Source organism: Neovison vison, chromosome 1, assembly GCF_020171115.1.
Source record: "Neovison vison isolate M4711 chromosome 1, ASM_NN_V1, whole genome shotgun sequence".
Lineage (NCBI taxonomy): Eukaryota > Metazoa > Chordata > Mammalia > Carnivora > Mustelidae > Neogale > Neogale vison.
This window is the reverse complement of record NC_058091.1, coordinates 83,238,965-83,261,718: the sequence shown is the minus strand read 5'-3', so window position 1 is coordinate 83,261,718 and position 22,754 is coordinate 83,238,965. Positions and strand designations below refer to the sequence as shown.

At 39.8% G+C, this 22,754-nt stretch overlaps 1 protein-coding gene across 2 annotated transcripts; it reads left to right on the top strand.

Annotated features, from left to right (window-relative positions):
• Positions 1-2,445: 2,445 nt before the first annotated feature.
• On the top strand, positions 2,446-22,340 carry LOC122907252 (amine sulfotransferase-like). 2 transcript variants are annotated; one of them, XM_044250145.1, is made up of 9 exons: positions 2,446-2,573; positions 2,680-3,199; positions 5,364-5,516; positions 11,782-11,990; positions 16,389-16,512; positions 18,343-18,437; positions 20,198-20,381; positions 21,932-22,011; positions 22,171-22,340. In XM_044250145.1, the coding sequence occupies exons 3-9, from the start codon at positions 5,375-5,377 to the stop codon at positions 22,198-22,200; spliced, it is 864 nt and encodes a 287-aa protein (XP_044106080.1). In that variant the 5' UTR covers positions 2,446-2,573; positions 2,680-3,199; positions 5,364-5,374; the 3' UTR covers positions 22,201-22,340. The 2 variants fall into 2 exon arrangements, with proteins under 2 accessions (XP_044106080.1, XP_044106070.1); XM_044250135.1 differs by lacking the exon at positions 21,932-22,011.
• Positions 22,341-22,754: the final 414 nt, after the last annotated feature.

Genomic DNA, 22,754 nt, shown 5'->3' with positions numbered 1-22,754 from the left:
GGATACACAATCAATATACAGAAAAGTTTCTTTCCTTTACACTAATGATGAAATATCTGAAAAAGAAACACAGGTATCTCATTCATAGGTGCAACAAAACCAATGAAATCTTTGTAAATGTAACCAGGGAACTGAAGGACCTGCACAATGTAAACTGCAAGACTTTGCTGAAGGAAGTCCAAGAAGAAGACACACACAAATGGAAAAACATCTCATGTTTGTGGATTGGAAGGATGCATATCATTAAATGTCCCTACGCCTCAACACTGTCTACAGATGTAACACAATCGTCCTCAAAATACCGAAAGCACCCTTCCCAGAAATAAAAGGACCCTAAAATGTATGTTTCAGTGATTTAACTATGATCCGTGTAGCTTTAAGTCCCTTCACTTTGATCCTGCTTGTTTGTTGAGCTTCATGGAAGTGCAGATCAGTATTTTCCATCAAATTTGGGAAGATCTGAGTCATAAGTTCTTCAGATATTCTTTTCTGCCCTTTTCTCTTCTTGCATTTACGTTGGCATGCTTGACATTTTCTCCAGGTCTCTGAGGCTATGTTCAGTTTTCTTCATTCTTTGTCTTTCTATTCTTTTTATTGTTTGTAATTATTTTCTCTGTTGATTTGTCTTCATGTTTCCTAATTCTTTCTTCTGTCAGATCAAAATTTTTTTGAGATGTAGTGACTCAACAAATAGGACATATTTTTTTATAGCTGATTTGTTTGCTAAGTCCAGCATCTAGGTCCATTCAGACACAGTTTTTATTAATTGCTTTTTTTTTTCTGTATGTGTATCATACTTTCCTGGTTTTTGGCTTATGGTACTTTTTTTTTTTGAAAACTAGATATTTTAGGATTCTGATCTTATCCTGGAAGTGGTTGTTCTGCTTTCTTGTTTTATTTTATTTTAATTTTTTTATATGGTGACTTACTAAAACTAATTCAGTGGAGTCTACCCCCATTCTGATGTTACTACTCATATATATATATATTTCTTAATTCTTGTGTTCTATTTAAGACAAGGCCAACACAGCATAGCATTCAGTCAATAATAGGTCAGAGGTTGTGCATAAAACCCTTAAGCAGGAAACTTTTCCACTTTTCACCCTCAAAGTTTGGCAAATAATGAAAATTAACTTAACCAGAAGTTTCAGTTTACTTTCCTCAAGTTATTTATTTATTTATATTGTGTTATGTTACTCACCATATAGTACATCATTAGTTTTAAATGAAGTGTTCCAAGATTCATTGTTTATGTATAATGCCCAGTGCTCCATGCAATACATGCCCTCCTTAGTACCCATCACCGGGCTCACCCATCCCCTCATCCCCTGCCCTCCAAAACCCTCAGTTTGTTTCTCGGAGTCTACAGTCTCTCAGGCTTCATCATCCCCTCTGATTTCCTCTTCTTCACTTTTTCTTTTTGTCTCCTAACGTCTTCCACGTTATTCCATATGTTCTACAAGTAAGTGAAACCATATGATAATTGACTTTCTCTGCTTGACTTATTTCAGTCAGCATAATCTCCTCTGGTCCCATCCATGTTGATGTAATAGTTGGGTATTCATCCTTTCTGATGGCTGAGTAATATTCCACAGTATATGTGGACCACATTTTCTTTGTCCACTCATCTGTTGAAGGGCATCTAGGCTCTTTCCACAGTCTGACTCTTGTGGACATTTGAACACTGGGGTACATATGGCCCTTCTTTTCACTACATTGGTATCCTTTGAGTAAATCCCCAGTAGTGCAATTGCCAGGTCATAGGGTAGTTCTGTTTTTAATTTTTTGAAGAATCTCCACACTGTTTTCCAAAGTTGTTGCACCAACTTGCATTCCCACCAACCTCAAGTTATTTATTTCGGGGAATCTCAATTATTCCTTTCTAGTAATCGACAACTTTTGCTTCATGGAATATGTTACATTTTCATCAGAGAACACTGTGAGGAAAAGGTGTTCTGAATAATTGCCAGGTCAAATTTCTGTCACATTAAACACTTATTTTCTGAACAGTAAAACTTCTCCAACAAAAGGGATTAAAGCCTTCCTTAGATCAAATTTCTTTTCAATGAAATGAAAGGTGACAATAGGAAAGATGAAACCAAAGATGAACTCTAAAGTTCTTGAGAGTCGTTATAAGTGAGAAACACAAGCTACCTTTGCCTGGTGAAGTGTTTACAAGAGGAGTGAGAGGAGATACGTTAGGAAGGGCCTGAGTCATGTTCCAAATCTGATAGTGTGCATGCCGTGACATCAACAAATGCCAGCGAGTGGTGATTTATCTGAGCGCATGTGAAGAGATGTTTGTTGTTCAGGAAGAAGTAACAATAGACGAGAAGAGTATGTAAGGTCAATAATCCAAGTACATAGAGAGGGAATTTGAGTAAACCTTTGAATGTTTATCCTTTATGACCATTCTATTTGGAAAACAAACTAACTGGAGAGAATGTGGAACCCATGACAAAGAGGACACAAAACAGTCCTTGAGGAGCCAACCCCAGGACCTATCTCTTGCTCTGTGATAAAGTGGTATAAAGATTTGCCAATAGGAACACAATGGAGGGGTTTAATGGCAGGTAAATGGTGTTTGGTAGTTAAGTGAATATTATGTCTGTGTCAAGCATATTGGAGAATTTGGAAAAGTGTTTAATCCCTCAAAATACTTGTACTTTCTTCTTGCAGATGTGGATTTTTTCCTTCAACTTCAAATTGTTCACACTTTACACTTACTCTCCATTCTGTTCCATAAGAAACAACTCAAAGATTCAAAGACACCAATACAGGTGCTATTGAAGAAGAAGCAACTCAATCCATTGTACTACTGGTTTCTGGCCATTAGAGTATCATGAATGGGACAGCAAGAGAATACATGCATATTTTCTGCTATAATTCAAAAGCAGAGACTTTGAACCCTACCCAGCATCTCTGAGTAGCACCAAGCTGCTTGAAGCATTTATCTCCTTTTATTTATGGTAAACGCCTCTGTGCTTTTCACTAGACCTTTTGATGATCTACTGGTTAACATCAGCCTAATCCCTCCTCCTTAATGAGTTCGATTCTGGGAGCTCTAATTGGTGAATCACTAAACCTCTTAGGGGAAACCTTAGTTTTTATCTGTGTCTTTCTCCTTCAACGGCACACAATTATTCTTCTCACTTGCCTTCATATCAGAAGTTCATACTTCATTTCAAAGAACTCTAAGGTGAGTAGCTTCATTCTAGTTTGGGGATGAAAAAAGTTTCCTTTTTCCTTTCTAGGTTCTCTGGCTGGTCTAATAATTAAATTGATATAAGACAGATAGATTCACAGAAGAGAAATGTAACTACATGTGTGTGGGAGACCCACAAAGTCATGATGAGTGAAAGGCAGTCTGAGAACTTAGTCTTATAAACCATCCTAAGCTAAGGAGGAGGGGGTGAAATGCTTCAGAAATGAAAGAGGGGGAAGACAATTCACAGGTAGATTAAGACAGCCCGTATGTGGTAGAGATGTGTACCATGCCATCAAAAGAGTCTTTTGAATAGAAAAAGTTACATGTGGTAGGAGCTCTATTCCTGGTGTAGGTCCCTATCTAAATCCTTTTAAGCAGAAGGTAGAAAGCTGTTGTGAGTCTGCTGGGTCTTAATTGATTTCAACTAAAACATCATCCACATGCCAAATTGATACTTTTGGGATAACGTACTCTCTGCTTCCTTTCTCTTGTCTGTACTTAATAGTTATGCAGTTTTAGGTGTTTGGTGTTTTTCTAAACACTAGGCTAAAAATGAGTAAAGTGTCAGCTCCTCTGCAGGAAGCAAGACTACACTGCCCTTCTTTTGCTTTGATTTCCAATGAACTGAGCCATTTTCTGATTCTAAATATTTATTTAGACATTTAAGAACATACACTAAAAGAAATATTTAATTCATCATGAGGGTAGTAATTATGCTAGAATGTAATATAAGTAGAGTATAAGGTGGTAGAATTATGTTTCCTTCAGGAAAAAGTCAAGATGTTAAGGCTCTTGATATTGTTTTGATCCCAAGATTTGGAATTGGCTTCTGTTAGGGAGCCAGTTCTCCTTGATAATGGAAGTTAACATTAGAACCCAATGGATATGGAGTCATAAATTAGGTTGTTTCTTTGAACACCAAGGATGGCAACACTGAGGAGCCTTAAATAACTCTAGTGGCAGAATAACTTACATCCTCTCTCGTCCTCTCACCTTCCCTGTCTGGTCCCCATTTCTTCCCCGGCTACCAATTCATGTTGATGATTCCAACTACTTTGCAGCTTTCCCAAATCTCCTTTGTAAAGAGAGTTTATCAGTTCTCTGTTTTTTATTAACAGTGTGACTGTCACAATATATTTTAAATATTTCTTATTTCCCTTTGTCTTATAATGACCCTTTCCTGGTCATCCTGGAATTGCTTTCAAACTGTGGGATTCTAAAGCTCTGATTTTCTCAGCTGTTCCTATGTCCAATTACTTTGGGAAACAGAAAAAAAAGTCACTTCAGAGTCATCTGAAAGAACCCCCAAGTCCACTGTAACTTCAGGTTTCATAGCAGCAAAGTAGATTATTTTCCATAGGGTCAGTGAGGGGTAGTAATGAAATGCAAAAAGTACACATAAATGATGACTCTTGAGACTACATTTAAACTTTCTGTGTGTCAACCATTATTTGAGGGTTTTTTCTCAGACTTTTACTTTGTGCCTTTGTTCATTTTGTCATAATAGACAGCTGAATCGCTCACATGCAGTTTGTCAAACTTCCTGGAAGACAGTCATGATTGTTAACTCATGCTTGCACTACCCCAGTCATTCTAAACAAGTGGCATGTTAGAAAGAAAACAGAATTTAAAGTTACCAAAGACATAATCAATAGATAACTCCCACCCAGAAAATATATAAAGAAAAGCTTCTAGAAACCTGCTGAAAGCTAACAATTGTACTTCAGTTATGGGGGGGGGGAAAGCCCAGGTGATGAAGGAGTGCTGGGAGACAAGTGTGTCTGAAGCCTGTTCAAGTTCAGCTTGTATGTTTATTTGCATGTGTGTGTATACATATATATGTGTGCTTTCTGATTAAAGTATCTTTTTGCAACTACAAAAATTACTTTAAAACCATTTTCCCTGTAGCTATAAAAATGGAGCACATACCCATAAAACTAACCTCTAGCCCAGGAACATCTGTCTCCTGGCATTGGACCAAACTCACACTCAGAACCCAGGACAGTAACTTTCAGAGCCAGCCAGTTTTCAGTGACTGTGAAGAAAACAAGATATCAGTTTCTTTTCTCAGCATATGGTCAACAACTGAGAGACAGAAGGGAAGAAAACAAAATTTTACTAATTTCTTTCCAATCGTATTGTCTCTCTTTTGCAGGTGACTGAAGTATGGAAGGCATGGAGAAATTCTTACTCAAATTTAAAGGATATTATTTTAAGCGTTTACCACTTGATATTGGCTTTATAGAAAATTTAGATAATTTTGAAATCAGAGAAAATGATGTCTTCATAGTCACATACCCCAAATCTGGTGAGTTCTCTGTTCTGATAGTTAATCTAAGAAATAACATGATACTTTTATAATGTGGGAACTCTATTTTATTAGTAGTATTCTATATGGATATGTACATATAATCTATTGGATATTATAGTGTGAACTGAATTTAATATATTATGAATAGGTCTTTTACAGTGTAGTTAGAAGTTATTTTTTTAAGATTTATTTATTTATTTATTGGTCAGAGAGACAGAGACAGCAAGAGAGCACACAAGCAGGGGGAGTGGCAGGCAGAGGGTGAAGCAGGACCCTGGGATGATGACCTGACCTGAGGCAGATGCCAACCCAACTGAGCCACCCAGGTGTCTCTAGAAGTTATTTTTGATGTGGACAAGGAAATGGAGAAAATACTGAAGTAACTATGTTGAAGACACCCTATCAAACACTAAGGTGCTAAAGTGGGCTTGGAAAGTTTGCAGAAATATTTACCATTTAGGCAGCTACTTTGGACAGAGAGTTGAAATTGAAATTGTATTTAATAACCAGTGCATGAGAAGGAGGAAATTAACTTACACTATTTCCATAATGTGTAATAATCTCCAACTATTTGGGTGTACTTTTGCTATAGCACTCTGATCAGACCGAAACGTATAGACATGTGTATAATGCATATGTTTATCTTTGTGCATGTGTATATACATACACGTCTATTCACAGCCTTTGCCCATGTTTTAATTGTCTTTGTTATATTTGCTATTGTGTCATATGAGTTCTTGATATGTTTTTATATTAATTCTGAATCATAAATGATTTCCAAATATTTTTCCCTTTTAATAGGCTGCCTTTTCATTTTGTGGATAGTTCTCCTTGCTGTACAGAAAAATTTTTTCAGTTATGCCTTTTCATATGTATTAGAAAAATGTATGATTAGCACATCAACTCCGTGGTTTTACAGATGTCACTATGGAGGATGAATCTCAAGGAGGCAGCAATGTTACACTTAGGACAACCTCCAGAAAAATATAAGTCACAGTAAAGGGGAGCAATTTAGAAGTATCTGTTTAAAACAAAAGTATGAATAGCCTATGACTCTGCATTGAACTTCGAGGAAGCAATCCTTGGTAAACACACACACACACACACACACACACACACACACACAATGTTCCTGTGTCATGTTTTGTAATAGCAAAAGTGGAAAACTGTCTTAACTAGTTATCACAAAAGAAAGGGGGAAGGTGTGTTAGAGTCATATGATCACACTCTATTAGGCAGTTGCAAAGGATGAGTTGAAGCTACATTTAGCAAAATCAACACGCATAGATCTCAGAAACAATGTTAAGTGAAGAAAGCAAATTGGAGAATGACTCAATATACCATTTGTATTAAATACACTATAATAGTTTCAATGAACTCATATATATCAAACTCTTACAAGAGTCTAGCAGATGTAAGAGCAGTTTGAGAGGGATGGCCAATGGTAGTCAAAAGGGGCGAGATCTTCTTATAAATCTATGTCTTAGAGAATGGATTCATGGGACACTTGAGTAATTAGATCTGGTTGAACATTTACAAAACACAATGCAGTAGACAATCAGGACAAGGTGATGGCCTGACACTGTACATGAACAAGCAAATGCTGACCTCATAGCAGCAGGCTGTGCTTCCTCTGCACGGTCCCTGCAGCTGACACACCTAGTTCCCAGAGGAACCTTCACACACATTTGGCCAGGATGTGGCCCAGTCTACCTCTCCTCTACTTCCTTACAACCTAGGTTGGAGCCCAGGCACCTGGATACCATACATGATTGAAGCTAGAGGATTCCTTAGGCCCTTCACTTACCAGGTAAATCCCAGTGGAGCCCTGGAGCTTTCTCAGTAACCTAGGCATTTAGCATGTCCCAGGTTTGGAGGCTCCTTCTATCCCCCACAATCGGGATCAGAGCCCTCAGGGGTCTAAGTATGAGAAGGCTTGTCTTCTGATGGGTCGGCGTGTACTGGGCTCCAAGCACAGATAAGGCCCCAGCAAAGAGCTTGACTTCATTACATCCTACAGAGTAGATCATATTGTTAGCTCCATTTTTACAGATGAGGAAATGGAGGCACAAAAAATCAAAAGACTTGCTTGCCCAGCATCAAACTAATAAGTGATTTTAAAAAGGGACAAGGGGCGTTAGAGAGGAGTAGGGAATTTGGGTAAATTGGAAGGGGAGGTGAACCAGGAGAGACTATGGACTCTGAAAAACAATCTGAGGGGTTTGAAGTGGCGGGGGGTGGGAGGGTGGGGTACCAGGTGGTGGGTATTATAGAGGGCACGGCTTGCATGGAGCACTGGGTGTGGTGAAAAATAATGAATAATGTTTTTCTGAAAATAAATAAATTGAAAAAAAATTTTTAAATAAATAAATAAATAATGTAATTAAAAAAAAAAAGGGACTAGAACTCACAGCTGTCTGTCCCTAGAGCCCAGGCTCTGCTCCTAGTGCCCAACCAAATCCTACCAATTCGTCAAGATTCAGCTCAGGAAGTCTGGAGGTGATCATCCTCTTCTGTCATTCAGAGTATGTACAAAATATGATTCTGCAGACCAGAGAAATCAGGAATGCACTGCATCTCCTCAGTAGGAGGGTAGAAATCATATCTGATTCAGCTCTGTATTTTGAGAAAAGAGCCTGACAATAAAGAATGCTGAGGATATGCCTGATCAATACACAGATGAATGAAAACATGAATGAGTGAAGAAGCGCAGTTTTACCTGACTGATTCTGATGAGGTCCTAAATACCTCTGCCTAAATACCTCTATATGACACCCTGGGGTGCTGTCATATAGAGCTCTCTTCAAATCAGATTCAGTCTGGACCCCTTCTAAGATATCCAATATCTTTATTATTTTGCAAACACACTCATATATGCACACATGGACACATACATACATACATACATACATACAAGTAAGATGCAAAGGGCCCAAGGGACCCATGATTATGGGTGATGGCGGGGGAGGTCGAGGAGAGGGAATGGGGTAAATGGACAGATGGCCCTGTTCAGCTCAGTTCAGCTGAGCACTTCCTTCCAAAGTTCTGGGTGCTCCTTGTAGCTCAGGAATTTTTGCTCCAGACCTAATATCACCTCTGTTCCACTTTGATACTTGTCAGCAGTGCCTGAATCCCATGATTATACCAGTTAGGGACAAGAAGAAGGGGAAGGTTGGGGCTAAATATGCAGAGGTTAAAAGAGGCATAGCTTAGGGCCAGAGACAGGGCAGGAGGGCAGAATTTTTGCTACTGTTCATTGGGGTTGGCGGTGGCATCTGGGTACATGTTGAGCTGGAAGGTCAGGGCTTTGCTGCTCATATAATTCCCTTGCTCAGGGTAGGCAGCAAGAAGGTTCTAAGCCTCCTTCAGAGAGAGGACAGTGGCCTGGAAGTGGCAAGTTCATTGCTCCTTGATGTAATTTGTCACCCTGGCAATGCTGGTGTCATCCAGGGCAGCATCGGTCTCACCCAGGATGAAGAAGGAGGCTGGCTTCTAGTGTAGTTGTGGCAAGGCCTGAGCTGCCCCTGTTCTACCCCCTGACAAGTTGTTCATAGACCAGAAGTGTTTTCCAGGAGCCACATAGTTGTAGCTGGTGCCATCCTAGTAGGGCTCCTCAGGGTTCTATGGGCTCAGAAATGCCTGGATACTCTGTTGCCAGATAAGGCTTGCAGATCTTATTAATGTTGGTGGCCACAGATTCAAAGCAAGCATTGAAGCACTCAAAGTGCTTCTTCTTGATCTGTTCAAATACCTGCTTGGCTTTCCTGGCTTGCTTTTGGGCTTCCCCCAACGGATCTGAGGTCTCCTGGAACTTGTCTCAGACACTTCCTAATTTTTCCACAGCTTTCATGTCAGGGCCAGCTATATGCTGGAGTACACTCGCTGCTCACTCAGCTTCTGCTGCAGTGTATTCACCTCCTGTTTGATCTCCTCAGCCTGGGCATCCTTGGATCTTCACTCAGGTCTCTGAAGTCAATCTCAATGAGGGCTTCTCACACAGAAAACTGGAGGTTCACTGGGAACCACTCACTGAATCCTCCTCCTAGGAGCTACACTTTCCCTCATAACACCTTGTGTAATGCCCTTAGACAGTGCCCACCTGATGTCCTGCATCTGGCAGGCCTGGAGTGGATTGTGCTGTTCACTACTTTTCTGTTCAAGCTTAGTCTCAATGGCTGTGAGCTCCTCTGTAAATGGGTCATTTCCTTGTTGGTGCTCCAGTTCCTTATGGACCTCCTCCATCTCATGATTCTTATCATTTACTTCTGTTCTTTGTAGTTGTTTTCTGGAGTTAAGGGACTATTTTATGGTTTCCCTTTCTCTCTTTTCCCCCCTCTATGTTAACCTGTTTTGTTTCTTAAATTCCTTCCTGTCTCCATGTGGGTGTTCTGGGGCCTCCTTTAGGGATTTATAATAAACAGTGTTTCCTGAAGTGGAGACCATGGGTACAGAAGGAAATGAGGGGAAGTGCAGAAGGCTGGGAAGTGCCTCCTTACATGGAGTTCCTGTTCCTTGGATTCTTTTGGCTCATTTTCTAGGATTGGGATTGGGGAAGGAAATAGAGAAACAGGCATAGAAGATCATTTAAAAGTCCTGTATATGAAGCAGAAGAAAACACAGAAGAGACAATGAATAAATTTGTGGAACAAATGCCCACGGAGTTTCAAGTGGAGCATCTCCTGAAGCAGGAAAAGAAAGACCATATTTGTTTTCTTTCTCCCACACTGCACTTTACATATATTAACAATCTCATTCAGATGAAATTACATTGTAATTATTATCTGCGAAGAGAGAGAGTTTGACTTCTTCATTACCAATTTGGATACCATTTATTTCTCTCTGTTGTCTGATTGCTGTTGCTAGGACTTCTAATACTATGTTGAACAAGAGTGGTGAAAGTGGGCATCCTTGTCTTGTTCCTGATCTCAATGGGAAGGCTGCAAGCTTTTTCCCATTGAGGATGATATTTGCTGTGGGTCTTTCATAGATAGATTTGATGAAGTTCAGGAATGTTCCCTCTATCCCTATACTTTGAAGCGTTTTAATCAGGAACGGATGTTGGATTTTGTCAAATGCTTTTTCTGCATCAATTGAGAGGACCATGTGGTTCTTCTCTCTTCTCATATTAATTTGTTGTATCACATTGATTGATTTACGAATGTTGAACCATCCTTGTAGCCCAGGGATGAATCCCACCTGATCATGGTGGATAATCTTTTTAATGTGCTGTTGGATCCTGTTGGCTAGGATCTTGTTGAGAATCTTAGCATCCATATTCATCAGTGATATTGGTCTGAAATTCTCCTTTTTGGTATGGTCCTTGCCTGGTTTGGGGATCAGGGTAATGCTGGCTTCATAGAAAGAGTCTGGAAGTTTTCCTTCTGCTTCAATGTTTTGAAACAGCTTCAGGAGAATAGGTGTTATTTCTTCTTGGAAGGTTTGGTAGAATTCCCCAGGGAATCCGTCAGGTCCTGGGCTCTTGTTTTTTGGGAGATTTTTGATCACTGCTTCAATCTCGTTATTAGATATCAGTCTATTCAGGTTGTCGATTTCTTCCTGGTTCAATTTTGGTAGTTTATATTTTTCCAGGAATGCATCCATTTCATCTAGGTTGCTAAGCTTATTGGCATATAACTGTTCGTAATAACTTCTGGTGATTGTTTCTACTTCCTTGGCGTTAGTTGTGATCTCTCCCTTTTCATTCATAATTTTATGAATTTGGGCTTTCTCTCTTTTCTTTTGGATTAGTGTAGCCAGTGGCTTATCGATCTTATTGATTCTTTCAAAAAACCAGCTTCTAGTTTCATTGATACGTTCTACTGTATCTCTGGTTTCTCCCTCATTGATCTCAGCTCTAATCTTGATGATTTCCCTTCTTATGTGTGGAGTTGGTTTGATTTGTTGTTGATCCTCCAGTTCTTTAAGGTGTAGAGACAGCTGGTGTGTTCTGGATTTTTCAATTTTTTTGAGCAAGGCTTGGATGGCTATATATTTTCCCCTTAGGACCGCCTTTGCTGTATCCCATAGGTTTTGGACCGAAGTGTCTTCATTCTCATTGGTTTCCATGAATTGTTTCAGTTCTTCTTTGATCTCCTGGTTGATCCAAGCATTCTTAAGCAAGGTGGTCTTTAGCTTCCAGGTGTTTGAGTTCCTTCGGAACTTTTCCTTGTAATTATTATAGTAACAAACTCTGAATAAAAAAATTAATGATACATCACCTCTATTTTGGATCATCATTGAAAACAAAATTATTTCTTTACAGGAACCATCTGGTTTCAGCAATTATTAAGTCTGATTTATTCTGAGGACCATCGCAAAGGCGCTGGAAAACTGGAAACCATGGATCGAGTACCCTTCCTTGAGTACAACTTTCGAAAAATGGATTTTGGGGAAAGGCCATCCCCCCGTCTCTTCTCTACCCACCTCCCATACTACTTGGTTCCCAGTGGGCTGAAGAACAAAAAGGCCAAAGTAGGAAATGGAATCTGACTGCTGAGAGCTAACTGCTCTTTTTCATTATTTCATTTCATTTCATGACATCAACACTGTGCATTCATCCAGCTGTTGGCAAATGTAGCATTATACACACTTCAGTTTTCTTTTTTGTTTTAAAGAACTTATTTATTTATCTGAGAGAGAGAGAGAGAAAAAAAGAGAGAACAGGCAGGGCAGGTTGAGGGAGAAGCAGGCTCCCTGCTGCTCAGTGACCCCCCCTCCCCCCCCACCACACCCACGTGGGGCTTGATCTCAGGACCTTGGGATCATGACCTGGATTGAAGGCAGATGCTACACCAACTAAGCCACTCAGGCATCCTTTTACTTCAATTTTCAATAGCCTTCTTTTTTTTATAATATCAGATTTGTATCTTGCACCCTTTGTTTTCTGATTATACAAATAATGCAGACATTAAAAAAATGAAAGTATATATATGTGTGCATTTAATTTACCTTATAGAATGTTTTATATTATCACATATCATATATATTCTTTCATTTTTTAATGTTTCAAATATGCATTTCTTTTATTACACGTAATTACCATGTAATTGAACATTATTATGTTCATATGGTATGACATATAATAATGTAATAATGTCATGTAATAATGTAATAATGACATATAATAATGACATATAATAACATAATAATAACATTATTATTTTCACACGGTAAACTGCTATTATTTCTTTCTTGCTTCTAAAACATTATATGATATGTATGCTTTTCTATCAATAATATTTCATATAAATTTTTAAATCTTTTTAACATTTTTAAATGGTATATTTATTTAGAAACTTATTGGCTTTGCAATTTGTAGCACACTTTATTTAGTTCTTGGAGTTCTATTCAAAATTCTTTTTTTAAAAAATTTTTACATCTTAATTTTATTTGATGTTTTCAGTGTTCCAAGATTCATTGTTTATGCACCACACCCAATGCTCCATACAATACAAGCCCTCTTTAATGCCCCCCACTAGGCTCACCCATCCACCCACAGCCCTCCCCTCCAAAACCCTCAGTTTGTTTCTTGGAGTCCACAGTCTCTCATGCTTATTCTCCCCCTCCAATTTCCCCCAGTTTACTTTTTCTATCCTTCTCTTAATGTTCTTCCATGTTATTCCTTATGCTCCACAAGTAAGTGAAACCATATGATAATTGACTTTCTCTGCTTGACTTATTTCACTTAGCATAATCTCCTCCAGTCCCATTCATGATGATACAAAAGTTAGGTATTCACCCTTTCTGAGGGCTGCATAATATTCATTGTATATATGTGCCATATTTTCTTTATCCATTTGCCTATTGAAGGGCATTTTTGCTCAGACAACAAAATGAAATAAAAGGCATTCAAATTGGCAGAGAAGTCAAACTCTCTCTCTTCACAGATGACATGGTACTTTACATGGAAAACCCAAAGACTCCACATCCAAACTACTAGAACTCACACAGCAATTCAGTAATGTGGCAGGATAAAAGATCAATACAGAGAGATCAGTTCCTTTGTTATACACTGACAATGAAAATATAGAAAGGGAAATTAGAGAATCTCTTCCATTTAGTACAGCACCAAGAACCATAAGACACCTTGGAATAAACCTAACCAAAGAGGTAAAGGATTTGTACTCAAAGAACTGCAGAACACTCATGAAAGAAATTGAAGAAGACACAAAAAGATGGAAGACCATTCCATACTCATGGATTGGAAGAATAAACATAGTTAAAATGTCTATGCTTCCCAGAGCAATCTATACTTTCAATTGCATCCCGATCAAAATTCCACCAGCATTTTTCACAGTGCTGGAACAAACAATCCTAAAACTTATTTGGAACCAGAAAAGACCCTGAACCACTAAAGAAATGTTGAAAAAGAAGAACAAAGCTGGAGGCATCACGTTGCCTGATTTCAAACTACTACAAAGCTGTGATCACCAAGACAGCATGGTACTGGTACAAAAACAGACACATAGTCCACTGGGAGAGAGTAGAGAGTCCAGATATGGACCCTCAAGTCTATGGTCAGATAATCTTCGACAAAGCAGGAAGAAAATATCCAGTGAAAAAAAAAAAGACAGTCTCTCCAATAAATGGTGCTGGGAAAATTGGACAACTATGTACAGAAGAATGAACTCAACCATTCTCTCACACCATACACAAAGAAACTCAAAATGGATGAAAGACCTCAATGTGAGGCAGGAATCTATCAAAATCCTTGAGGAGAGCATAGGTAGTTACCACTTCGACATTGGCCATAGCAATTTCTTTCAAGACACATCTCCAAAGACAATGGAAACAAAAGAGAAAATGAACTTTTGGGACTTCATCAAGATAAAAAGCTCAGCCCAGCAAAGGAAACAGTCAACAAAACAAAGAGGCAACCCACGGAATGGGAGAAGATATTTGCAAATGACACTACAGACAAAGGACTGATATCCAAGATCTATAAAGAATTCTTCAAACTATTTGACAGATAATCATGTAAAAAATGGCCAGAAGGACATGAACAGACACTTCTCCAAAAGATGTTCTTTTGTACTTGAATCAGCAGTAGTAACAATGATATATACAATGCTAGCAATTCTTTCTCTTTGCTCTGTGTGCTCTCTCTCTTTTTCACACTTCCCCTATTTTGCCTATTTTCTCTTCAAGTGTACCTATCTCTCCCTCTCCCTGGATCATCACCTCTACCCATTGGTAATTTCAGCTCTTGACTCATTACCTTCCTCCCTACTAGCACTCCTATCACTCATGGGATTAGTTCAAACTTGATGTGAGTGGTTTTCTGTGAGTGCCAGACAAGGGTGAGCCAAATTGCCCCAGCGGGGTCAAGGGGAAGGAGGCACTCATTCTCAGGATCATGCAAGGGCAAGGTTGCCTCCTTCACATTGACCCCTCAGAATCTACACTGGCCTCCCAAATGCCTAGCTCTGCCACAACTCTCAGTGTTGATGTCACCTCCAGCGACCTTTTCCTCCACCAACCTCTAGAGTTTATAATGGGTGATAAGCCTGCCTTTTTTTATGACACTATCTCCCATCTGTTTACCTATTTATTTATTGTCCATTTCTAGCCAGAGTGTAAACCCATGAGAGAGATGGAGTTTGCAGTGCACAGAAGAGTGTCCAGAGGGTAGTAGAGTTGAGTGAATGAACAAAGGCAACCAGTAATTGCCCTAACTTGAATCCTGACTTGAAGTACCTTGTTCTCTGAGAGCTGCCTCCTTTGCCTCCCACTCCTTTCAGGTGTCCCTGTAGTGACCAGTCACCACATTCAGAGTTCCAGTACCCCTCTCCACAACTTCTCCATTCCCTCTCAACACTCTCTCATCCATCTCTTCCACTTCTCCACATCCACCAATGGCTCCATATTTGACATTCAAATCACTTTTGACTCAATTCCCTTGCTGTAGTCAACTCTATTATGATCATATGCCAACACCTAATTCTGGTGAAACCCAATACGTGTATATTTGTACCTGTATTCATGATTCTGGTAGTGTGATAGGGAAAAAAAATACACTTAAAAGTTGTATCTTCACTTTACTTTTATGGCCTCAATCCTCAAATTTTACTTTTTAAGTGTTTTGCTCCCTCCGCCTTCCTAAAACAACTGCTTGCTATTGTCTTCTGTCTTCTCAAACTTTAGTAGCATTCTGCTCCACCTGTCCCAGTAAATGGCTCCCAGAAAACCATTGCCAATCATAGATCTCCACAATAGAGACTTCCACTCACTGCCTTCCCTCCTTAAGAAGAAAAGAGGGATGAGTTGATCATTTCTGTTCTCATTACATATCCGCCTCTCCACTCATGGTTTGGATCCCTTTTTGGATTGCTTTTATCTACCACACTGGTTCACAAATGGAAGACTTTTTGTCCCACAGAATATTTGGAATGCTTGGAACATTTTTGATTAGGTTGGTGATACTGCTGGTCTTTAGTGGGTTGAGGTCCAGGATGATGTTAAATGCCCTATGATGCTCAAGGTTGCCCTTATAGAAGATTATCTGGGCAAAATAACTTAGTACGTTTTTCCTATTGTTATATAATTTTATACTTACAGGTAATTGTTGCATGTATTAGCTTGTTGCTATAGGGACAATAGACTATTGTTGCTCTCTGTCAGGGTGAGTTGAGAAGAGGTACCATGGGAGGTGTGCCTTGAGGAGTTATTGATAGTCACTAGGCCAATTGTAAGGGAAGAGGCATGGCTGAGAAGGGGAAACCCAAAATACAAAGAGGGCTGAGTATACACATAACATAATTAGGAAAGTATAAAGTTAAGACAATAGGCTTCATCTGATTGGAAGGTAGTAGGGTAAAAATATGAGAGAATGAAAGCCTCAGAAATAATGAATACCTCCTTTCTTTCCAGATTATTTATGTATACAGAAACCCTAAGGATGTTATGTGCTCATATTTTCACTTTGCAAAGAATGTGATGTCACAATTTACAGGTACCTTTGAGGAATTCATGAAACAATTTCTCGAAGGAAGAGGTAACTATAATTTATAGCATTAAGCAACATGTAAATTTTTACACTTAGTGAATTTGGCAGGGAGAAGATGACGAGAGAAAGTAAATGGGAGTCAGTAATCAATGTATCAAACCAGTTGGTAGGGTTGTCATGGATGACCATGACCAGCCATTGTTACAAATTTTGCTTACTCCTGCTCCCTCTCAGGGGACCATCAAGTTACAGTTATATCACCAGAAAATATTTACATCTAACCGTGACAAAGGGGATTCATGAGCTTACACTTTTCCGTTCTAGCTCAGGGAGAAGCATCTCAGTTTAGATCACAAGATTGGGCTGTGCACAGCATATTGCATGGGAAGCTCTATTTGACAAAATTGTGTTCCACATTCCTTTCTCTCTCTTTCTTAACTTGTATTAAATATTTATTTATTTATTTTTAAAATTTGTTTTTTATTTATTTTCATCATAACAGTATTCATTATTTTTGAACAACACCCAGTGCTCCATGCAATCCGTGCCCTCTATAATACCCACCACCTGATACCCCAACATCCCACCCCCCTGCCACTTCAAACCCCTCAGATTGTTTTTCAGAGTCCATAGTCTCTCATGGTTCACCTCCCCTTCCAATTTCCAAGTCCCTTCTCCTCTCTAACTCCCCTTGTCATCCATGCTATTTGTTATGCTCCACAAATAAGTGAAACCATAAGATAATTGGCTCTCTCTGCTTGACTTATTTCACTCAGCATAATCTCTTCCAGTCCCGTCCATGTTGACACAAAAGTTGGGTATTCATCCTTTCTGATGGAGGCATAATACTCCATAGTGTATATGGACCACATCTTCCTAATCCATTCGTCCGTTGAAGGGCATCTTGGTTCTTTCCACAGTTTGGCGACCGTGGCCATTGCTGCTATAAACATTGGGGTACAGATGGCCCTTCTTTTCACTACATCTGTATCTTTTTTACTACTGGGGTAAATACCCAGGAGTGCAATTGCAGGGTCATAGGGAAGCTCTATTTTTAATTTCTTGAGGAATCTCCACACTGTTCTCCAAAGAGGCTGCACCAACTTGCATTCCCACCAACTGTGGAAGAGGGTTCCCCTTTCTCTACATCCCCTCCAACACATGTTGTTTCCTGTCTTGCTGATTTTGGCCATTCTAACTGGTGTAAGGTGATATCTCAATGTGGTTTTAATTTGAATCTCCCTGATGGCTAGTGATGATGAACATTTTTTCATGTGTCTGATAGCCATTTGTATGTGTTCTCTATGCCCAGTGTTCGACTTGAACTCACAACCCCGTGATTAAGCATTGCATGCTCTATCCTGGGTGGCAGCATGTGCCCCCTGATTCTTTTCTGAGGTGCCAGTGTGGCTGTGTGAGCAGGGGAAAGGGCTACAGAGGTAGAGATGATGATCTGGAACAGGAGAGTTAATTAACATTAGTCTCTGTGCAGAACTCAAGTGACCCACCAGGGAGCTTTCATGTTGCATGCAGCAGGGAAATAGCTCCCTGTGTCTTTGGGGACAGGGGAGGAACAAAAAGGAGAGGATTCTTTTCTCTGATTTCCAGTTTCAGTTTTTCTCTCCCCGTGGGAAGATAGTTTTCTGTCTATATGAAATGCATTTTTAAGGGACCGATTTCTCCTTGAGTTCATGTAATTGTTTCCTAGGGGAAGGTGGCTAGCTCTCCCATTACCAGGCACTAGGTGAAATCTGAAATGTAGCAATAGACTTCCTTTTCTTTCTTTGTTAGTAAAGATTCCTGCATCTCCCAACAACTGTAGCTTCTTTTCAACCTGTTCAACATATTTACCTAAATATGTACCTTTTTTTCCCACAGTGATGGGAAGCCTTTGGTTTGACCACATCAAAGGTTGGTATGAGCACAGAAGCCTCTTCAACATTCAGTTCATGACCTATGAGGAGATGAAGAAGGTGAGAAACATGATGTCAGAGACTACATGGCAGCTGAACGGCACCCTGAATGAATGAATTGATCGTTCGTGGGTAGAACACCCCAAAACAGTATCAAATTTGAGATCCCTGATTAGTTGTACAGGAGACATTTTTCTTCTATCACTCCTTTCGATTACCAGGTTGTCATTTACAATTAATTAACTGGAACTTTCTTTTCAAAAACTGACTGTGTGTGAGGCATTGTCTATTTATCTATGAGGCCATACATGTGTTTGACTATCATGAGCCAGATTTTTGGTAACCTGTTGATGAATTATGAAATTAATTTTCTACATTTTGATTCTAGTAACTTTCTAGATGTTATATTCATCATTGTAGGATGCATCTCATGGGAAACTTGAATCTTATCTGTATGTGGTTAAACACTGCATGAAAAATTAAATGAAATGTCTGTGTATGATTAGAGGGAATGCAGCTCCCAGTAGTCAATGATGAACACATTAAAACAGAAGAACTTCTATTACTGATTGACTGAATCCCAGAGGCAGGCTATCCTGATGTTGGTTCTGACAACTCCAGCATGTTGTGAATGTCCCAGGCATTTTCTGTCCCTCTTTCCTATCATATTTAGTGTGGCAATGATGTCTCCTCTCATAGTAGCAGGATGGTTGTTGTAGCTCCAAAGTGATGTCCTCAGATGACAGCATGTATGGCAGAAAGAGAGGGAAGTGGGACAAGAAGGACTTCCTTGCCTTGCTTTGCTACCATCTCATCACTGGGAGGAAAATCACTCTTTTAAACTTCTATTTGATTTCATCTTTCTGTTTCAATACTAAAATTGAGTCTGTGACCACCCTAGATGAATGTCTCATAAAGGGCAATGGGATTACCATGAATATCTTGGATCAATCAGGATCATTACGGGACAGGGACTGGGCACTGCTGCCCGAACACCACCAGGGATCTCTAAGCAGGAAAGAAGAGAAAGAGCTGCAAGCCAGGCAAGATTAAGGGCTGCCACCTGCTGAGTATTTGTCCCTGGTTTCTGTTATCCCTGCCCCAAGCTCATGACACACTGCCTGGACTCTCTTGTTGAGTCTGTAACACTTACTGAAGGGAGACTCCTACCATGATTGGCCTTACAACCTTCCCCACACAATGGCCTCTCCATTGCCTCCAGCCTCTTCTTCCCACTTTCTCACCTGAAGCTCCACCAGGGAAACTCAAATTCTGATGATCCTGTGACCTGGTATCTCATACTTTCCATACAACTCCAACACTGCGTATATTCTTTCTTTTGTCTGGACTCCACCCCTTCAGTGTGACTATCTAGAAAACGCCTCTTTTTGCTTGAATTCTCAGGACAAATTTGTCATCTCTGTTGAGACTTTCTCTGAATTCTGTTACACAGCTACTCTCTGCCCATAGGTCTTTGTACTGACTTCCCAGTTCCAATTCCCTGTTGTGCCTCTGTGACCTTGCTCCTTCGCACGGGCAGTGTCTGATATAAGTATCTACTCCCCAATACTTGTTGAGTTCATGCAGATAAAATGAATATGAGTGTTCCTAAATGAACCCAAATGTGCTCTAGAACAGTGCACAGTGAAAGATGAATTTACCAAGAAGGAATAAGCAAGTCACTTCTCATGGTCCAACTCCATTTTTCCAGCCAGCATAAGCACTTAGATTTTTCACTCCCATAACAATAGTTAGTTATGACTTTTATTGATGTTTTCTTTTTTATATTGTGCATTATATCATACTCTGATTTATTTCAGGATCTCAGAGGTTCTGTGTCAAAAATCTGCAAGTTTCTGGGGAAAGGATTGAGTGAAGAGGATATGGATGCTGTTGTGAGACAGGCCACATTTGAGAACATGAAGGATGACCCACTGGCAAATTATGATAATATAATAACCAGTGGATATGGGCCGAATGTAAAAGGTCATTTCCTTCGCAAAGGTGAGGGTGAACACAGAGTGGCCATGTGGCACTGTGATAGCAATGAGCCAGAATGTAACTTTTAATCTTGCTGGTGGACTTTCCTAATATCATGGGCTCTCATGGGCCTGTTCATTTCGCTAGGAAGATTATTTACTATGATTTCTTCTGGTGCTCTACAAGAGATTCTAGTATTTGTTCTCTGAATGAATCTAATGAGTAACTTACAGTTATAAGGTCTTCCTCATGGCCCCCTGACAATCTACTGATTCCTAGCACAATGTCTGCCACAAAATGGTTGTTCATTTAGTGTTAAACTCCTTCCCCTCATTAGTGTGGGCTCAGCTTGTGATGGAGAGGTGAAGACAGGTCTGTTGGCCCTCACTGGCTGCTCTTCCTTCTCTGTGCTTTAACCTCAAGCTCCTCCAGGGTTGACTTAAGAACACACATTCACTGCACTTTTGTTCTTGGGCAGGATTGTCATGTGTCCTCTAGGAAACCAGATTCTTACATCATAAAAAGTGTAGGAATATCTAATTTGTCTCAATATCTCATACTTCTTGTGGTTGGGATTTTAAATGTATAACTCCTTATATAACTAACTCATTTGAACATGTTAAAATATTTCTTTTATTTCATAACATCATTCTAAGTGATATTTTCTGATTTTAGTACACAAATAATGTATAATACAGAATTAGAGACATAAATTTTGCGTTCGATCATAGGTTCTATGACTCTATGTCAAGTAGCAAGAAATACGCACTTTAATTTCTCTAAATTAGGATTTCCTTCACTGAATCTCTTCCTATGTCTTTTCCTGTTCAACTTGAAAATATGACCACAGGTACCTTGGAGCCCACCTGAGGTGGGGACTTGTCTTCCTGTTATGCCCCGCAAACCCTACCGTGTTGTTGATGCTAAGGCCCTTCTCAATTGCCCCTGTCCTGGCATCTGCAACTTGCTTCTGTTTGAAAAGAGAAAATGTTCTGTGTTCCTCTTTCAAACACCTGAAAATGACAGACTGGAATGGCTAAGAAGAAAACTAGGAGGAGTCAAACTGCCTGTGGAAGTGACTTGCGTCCCCTTATGTTTATTGTGCACTCACAAGCACTCTTCTCTTAGGTGAGGTGAAACAGGGCGGGACGTCATTTGCACTGGCGTGAGTGACCTGCACTGTTGTGGTTTGTGTCTCCGGTTTCCTTAGAGTTTCCGTTTGTTTCAGTTATTTGTTTACAGTGCAGTGTGTTTGAAGATCAGGGTTTCTGTTCTGGCCTCTGCTTCTGTCAGCCTCTGTGTGTCATCAGGACTCCACATCTAGAAGTTTAAAGTAAGACTGTTGTGAACCTAAAGTGGGTAACGAAGGAGTAACTACAGGTGAGCTGACCCAAAGTGTAGGACCTCGGGCGGCATTTTCCAAGTCTCTCTGAGCATCTGTGTCCTCATCAATAAATGTTAGCTCATCGATATGTGATTGTATGGAACTTTTAAAGGACTTCAGAAAACACCAGAGCCCAAGCTAGCCTGGAATGCAATAGTAAGCAAGTTGCCAGGATTTTCTTCTTTTCCAGCTGGCTGCCAGCTGAGAAGTTGGGCTAGTGATCTTCAATTACAGCAGAACTGCCAGGATGAGTTTGCCCCTGTCCAGGAGGTGAGAGAGTGATGGGGTATGGCCATGTACAGGAGTCAGTGGGGGCCTTTTGGGGAGAAAAAGGAGAGTTCCAGCAATTCTTCTCCAACACCACTAAGGTATAACATCCCCTCTTCCCTGGAATCTTCACTGATGCAGTTGACTTGTTTTTCCTCCCAGGTACCATCGGAGACTGGAAAAATCACCTGACTGTTGAGCAGAATGAAAGGTTTGACCAGATTTTCCAAAGGGAGATGAAGGATTTTCCCCTGGAGTTCATCTGGGACATGAATGAAGACTAGAATGTGAAGCAAAGCACAGATCCATTAAAAAAGCACTGTTGAAGGATACATATTGACTTGTCCACGTTCATCTTTGACTGTCACTGAATCATTACTGTAAAACCTGAGTGATGCATAACTATGAATATCCAACTCTTCATCATTTGCCACCTGTGGCCTGTTGTCCATTGACGAGGATCCCCCAGTGCCTGTTCAGGAGAGGGTTTCCTCTTGGTTTTGGCATATAGTTGGGGAAGAGTTTTTATTTTATATCCAGAAATTCCAAAGGTCCTCGGCCAAATAGGAGGTCATAACATGTGATCAATTTACATCTTGTAATAGAAGCCTTGTCATTTATAAAAAGGGTACTTATGGCCTTTCTTCATATGTCAGGTTTTAATTTTTACATAGTGAGTCAACCTTTCATTTTATGGCTTCTAGGTTTTGTGTTTGACTTTGAGGGTTGCCAACACGAGTATTTTC